At 53.9% G+C, this 5,000-nt stretch overlaps 1 protein-coding gene across 13 annotated transcripts in view; it reads left to right on the forward strand.

Annotated features, from left to right (window-relative positions):
* LOC141575073 (uncharacterized) overlaps positions 1-5,000 on the forward strand; it is a 48,025-nt gene that overhangs the window by 42,028 nt on the left and 997 nt on the right. For 2 of the 13 annotated variants that reach the window (XR_012502359.1, XR_012502355.1), the window contains 2 exons: positions 2,835-2,919; positions 3,159-5,000. The exon at positions 3,159-5,000 is cut by the window's right edge and continues 676 nt beyond it. Coding sequence is in view for 1 of the 13 variants with exons in the window: in XM_074353332.1 (XP_074209433.1) it covers positions 2,420-2,919; positions 4,237-4,972 (1,236 nt within the window). In the remaining 12 variants the exon portion in view is untranslated. Of the gene's footprint in view, positions 1-1,325 lie in introns of those variants that run through there. The other 11 variants (XR_012502362.1, XR_012502360.1, XR_012502363.1 and 8 more) reach the window with 8 other exon arrangements.

A 5,000-nucleotide genomic window follows, 5' to 3' on the forward strand; every position in this document is an offset into this window, starting at 1 on the left:
ATTCCGTTTGGAATGAATGGTAGTGATCACCTTTCCGGTGATGAGTGGTCTCATTTTTGTACCATCCTCCTTCTTCTCTATTTAGAGTAGACCTGTTGATGTTTCTTTTAGCATGGGTTCAGTGTTGCTAAACTCTTTTCGTTTTTGCTTGTCTGTGAAGTTCTTTACCTCCCCTTCTATTCTAAAGGATAGCTTTGCTGGATAGAGTACCCTAGGCTGCTTCTTTTTGTCTGTTTTGTTTTGTTTTGTTTTGTTTTTCATTCAAGAATTTCAATAGATCTTGCCACTCCCTTCTGGCCTGTAGTGTTTGTGTAGAGAAATCCGCTGAGAGCCTTATGGGGGTTCCCTTGAAACTCACTCTGTTTTTCTCTTGCCTAAAGGCGTTTAGGATCATTGCTTTATCCTTGACTCTGGCCATCTTGATTAGCCTATGTCTCGGTGTGGGCCTGTTTGAGTTCTTTCTGTTGGGTACCCTCTGAGCCTCCTGGACTTGGATATCTGATTCCTTCTTTAGATTTGGGAAATTTTCAGTCATGCTTTCTTCGAATATCTTTTCGGTCCCCTTGGTTCTTTCTTCCCCTTCTGGAACCCCTATTGTGCGTAGATGGGCACGCTTTCGAGGGTCCCTTAGGTCCCTAAGATGGTTTTCGTTGTTCTTTATTGGTTTTTCTCTCAGCTGTTCTGATTGGGTTCTTTCTGTTGTCCTGCCTTCTAGGCCACTTATTCGTTCCTCTGCGTGATCTAGCCTGCTTTGGACAGCCTTTAGACCAGTTCTCATTTCAGCCAATGAGTGGACCAGTTCTCCTTGACTCTTCTTTATAGCTTCGATTTCGTTTTTGACGTATAGTATATCTCTCAACACTATCTCTTGGAGTTCCTTCAGGACTTGGATCACTCCTTTTTGGAAATCTTGATCGAGCAGGCCATCCACGTCTATTTCATGGATCGTGCTTTCAGGGAATTTCTCTGGCTCTTTTAATTGGGAGTGGTTCCTCTGCTTCTTCATAATGCTCCTATCTCTCTGGCACTGTGGCTTAAGGAGTATCAGTTATCTATTGGTGTCCTTAAGGAGTTTATGTATTTATCGAAAGCCTAGGCAGGCATAAAACTTTAAAAGAGAGAGGGGGATAGGGGGAGAGAGAGAGAGACAGAGACAGAGACAGAGGGGGAGAGGGAGAGAGGGGGTGGGGGCAGGATGTTAAAAGAATGGAGAAAAAAAGGTTTGAAAACAGTGTACGATCAATAATAGAAGAGCAAGTTGAAGCAGAATAGCAATTGAGCTGAGACGTCTTCTAAAAGCCTTTAAAAACAAATAGAAAAGATCAGAAAATAATATACAATTGTTTCAAAAGTAAATTTTTAAAAGGTAATCGGAAATAGAACAGATTTTAACAAAAGATAAAACAGAGGATTTTAAAAGACGGGAGAAAGAAAAGGTTTGAAGACAGTGTGTAATCATGAATAGAAGAGTAAGTGGAAGCAGAATAGCGATCGAGTTGAGACGTCTTTTAATAACCTTAATAAAAAGGAGGAAAAAATCGAGAAACAATATTTGAAACCTGTGAATAACCAGTAACAGGAGATCAAAACCAAGAGAATGAAAAAGGGAAGGGGGTGGATGTTTAAAAATAATAATAATGAAAAGACTTGAAATGAAACATTTAAAAGGGATTAAAACCGTAAACGTATACGACTGTTCAAAAGTAAAGGTTAAAAAGGTAACAGAAGGTAAAACCGATATAAAAGAGATTAAAAAAGAAAAAGGAAAAGAAAAAAAAAAAAGAGGAAAAAAAAAAAAAAAAAGGATGTGTTCTCCTGGAGACGGTGCGCTCTTAACGGTTTCACCGAGAAGTCTTTCTGTCGTCGCCCTGTTTCGTGAACTCAGCTTGCTGTTTCCGCGGGCCCTCTGTCGGCGCCCTCGTCTGTGCTGCCCTCGGTGCCTGTGGGCAAGTAGATCGCGCCCCCTCCTGGCACCGCGGTCGGATGCTGCGTTCCTGCCGGGAAGGAGGGAGGGTGGCTGGCCGCCTGCCCTCTCCCGGCGCCGGTCGCTCCGCTGCTCTGTGCGGCTGTGTGCTCCGCCTCGGGTTGGCGCTCCTCTCCGTAGGTGGGCTCGGGGAAGACCGTGGAACCGCCCTGCCCCTGCTGCATTCCAAAACTCGGCTCCTTCTTAGTCTTGGTGGCGCGAGTTCTCTGAGGTACCGGGGCAGATATATAATATCTGCCTCAGGCTGAAAACGAGTCTCAGTCCTGCCTAGGAGGTTGCAGAGCCCCCGGGTGCGGATTCGAGTCTCGGCCCCGCCCCCGCTCCCGCCCCCGCCCGCGCGCTGCGCGCCGCGCGCCAGGGGCTATGGCGGCTGTGGCTGCGCCCCGCCTCTCTTCTCGCGAGAAGGGCCGGTGATGGCGCCGCAGGTCTGAGGAGATGGAGGCTACGGCGCCCCTCTCCCCAGGGCACACCGGCCGTGTTGCTTTGCCTTTCTTTCCCCGTAATGGACGGGTTGGGGGGGCGGGTTGTTCTGCTCTGTATCCCCTCCCGGCCACGGCGCGTGGTGCCGCCGCCACGGTCCTCTGCCCGGCTCGTGCGGCCTGTCCCGGCCCCCGGCTGCCGGCCTGCGACTCGGGCTGTGTGTCGCGGGGACCCTCTGTGCCCGTTTCACTTGGGTCGGTCGGTCAAGGGGCGCTCCGGGCAGATCTGAGACTCGGAGGCTCCCCCACCGTCCCGTCGGCCTCTCCGTTGGAGACGGGGAGGTCTGGCGAACGAGCCCTATTCCTCCTCTGCCGGTCCCTCCCGCACTGTTTTGCTTTTGACTCTTTCTTTTCTCCTTTTCTCCTACCAGATTTTGGGCGTCTTTGTCTTTCGAAGAGGGCGGTGTTCTGTCGGAGTTCCGCAGGTGGTCTGATTGGCCGAGTGGGTCCGTCGATGTGAGTTTTGGTGTATTTGTGGGAGAGGGTGAGCTACGAGCGTCCTTCTTGCTTCTTCTCGGGTTATTTTTGAAGAGTAGGTGCTGGGGATTGAACCCTGGACCTTTATTTTTTGCATGCTAAGCATGGGCTGTACTGCCTGATCTCTAGACCCTCCCCACCGCAACCCCCCCCTTTCCCACCGCCTCCATAGTACTCGATGAATCTCCTACCTAGATATCCATGCTTCCTTGGAATAGGGCCGTCGTTTTCTTCATCGGATTGATGCACGTCTGTGGATTCGTCTCGTTTCTCTCCACTGCGGTGGGTGGCATCGGGGCGTGGGGTGGGGTGGAGTGGCGTGGGCTGGGAACAGTTCTTCACGTGTAGAGGTGGAGCGGAGCGATGAGGATGGTGACTGTTTCCCCGAGTGCTCGCGCCGGGTGATGGAGGCCTGTGGTCTGACTTGGAAGAGGACTCGGGTGACCAGAACAGAGCCCGTGTGGGGTCGTTGTGGAGGGAGGAACTCCACCCCCCCCCCCAGCCCCAGCCAAGGCACTCGTACCTCATCGAGGGACGGTCGGCCGAAAACAAACGAAAGCTGTCAGAGGTTTGGGGGTGGGGGTGAAGGGGTGTGTGTGTGTGTCTGTGTGTGTGTGTGTGTGTGTGTGTGTGTCTGTGTGTCTGTGTGTCTGTGTGTCTGTGTCTGTGTGGTGTGTGTGGTGTGTGTGTGTGGTGTGTGTGTGGTGTGTGTGTGTCCCCGTTCCCCGTACCACGGTCTCTGGTCGAGGCCCCCCCGAGCGGAGAAACGCACGCCAGGCCGTCCGTGCTCCTGGTTGTCCGGCCGCGTGTCCCTGCCACCCAGAGATCCCGAACCGTCCCGCTCGCTCCCCTGCCATGTGCCATGTGCCATGTGCCACCTGCCTGTCGGCCGGGCGCTATTTTAGACCCTGCGAAGAAGTCGACCGGACGGACGGGCCGGGCCGGGCCGGGCCGGGCCGAGCCGAGCCGGGCCGAGCCGATCTGAGCCGAGCCCGTCCAGGCTGGGGTGGGTGGTGCTGGGTTCAGAGGAGTGGGGTACAAGCGGGAGGCGGGCGTCGATGGAGGGGAGGGGGAGGGGGAGGGGGAAGGGAGAGGAAAGGGGAGGGGAGGGGGAGCAGGGATGACGATGGTCTGGGGCTTGGCGTGTGGGGTGGGGGTGGGAGGGATGGTAGCCATCCTATGACTTTCTCTCCCTACCCCGCCTTTTGCAAGTCTGTTCGAGTGACAAGGTGGTGCTGGTTTCTGGCTGGTGCACACCATAGTGATTCTGTTCTTCTTTTTCCTGGTCTTTTTCAGGAACCCTCGTCCCGAGGGACTGAATCTAGTGCCCTGTGCTGCGCGGTACGACCTAGGGGTCGAATCTGCCAGGAGAGGACTTACAAGGATTTCGAGGATCCTGGAAAACTGCTACCATCCAGAATCCTACATGGATGTTCAAGATCTTGTGGATGGACGGACGGACGGAAGACGGATCGAATGGAGGCCCCGCCCCATCCCCTGGACCCCTTGGCCCAGGAGGATCGTGATGGGTCTGGAAAGGACTCTTCCGACGAGGGTCTCGGGATGGACTTTCTCGGTCTGCGGAAGGTGTTTCTGCACAAAGAGGAAGAGAGGGGCGTTCTCGGCCAGAGAGCCCGAACCGCCTCCTTTCAGGGATCCGCTCCAGTCAGGGTTGGGGTCGGGGTCAGAACGCAGCCACCGACAGCTCCCCTCCCTCGTCTTGGCTCTCCAACTTGGGAAACCCTCCTCCCTGCCCCCTCACCCATCTTCTCGTCAGCCGGCCTCCAGCTTCCCCGTGCCAACCACCTCTCTCATGCTGCCGGACTTTCCTCCTCCTTGGGCTGCCAGGAAGCTCTCCCGCTCCTCCACGTGCTTTGGCTTGGAATCCCTGACAAACACAAGCGGTGCTGGTGGGCGGGGCCGTGGGCGGTGGCAGAAGGACTCCCTTCATCTTATGGGAGCGATTTTTATCTCCATAGAGGTGGCGATTGAGAAAACACATAAAATCACTCAGAAGAATACCCATGTGTAGTATCCCTGACCTAGATCCGTGTCTGTCT

This window comes from Camelus bactrianus, chromosome 26 (assembly GCF_048773025.1).
Source record: "Camelus bactrianus isolate YW-2024 breed Bactrian camel chromosome 26, ASM4877302v1, whole genome shotgun sequence".
NCBI lineage: Eukaryota > Metazoa > Chordata > Mammalia > Artiodactyla > Camelidae > Camelus > Camelus bactrianus.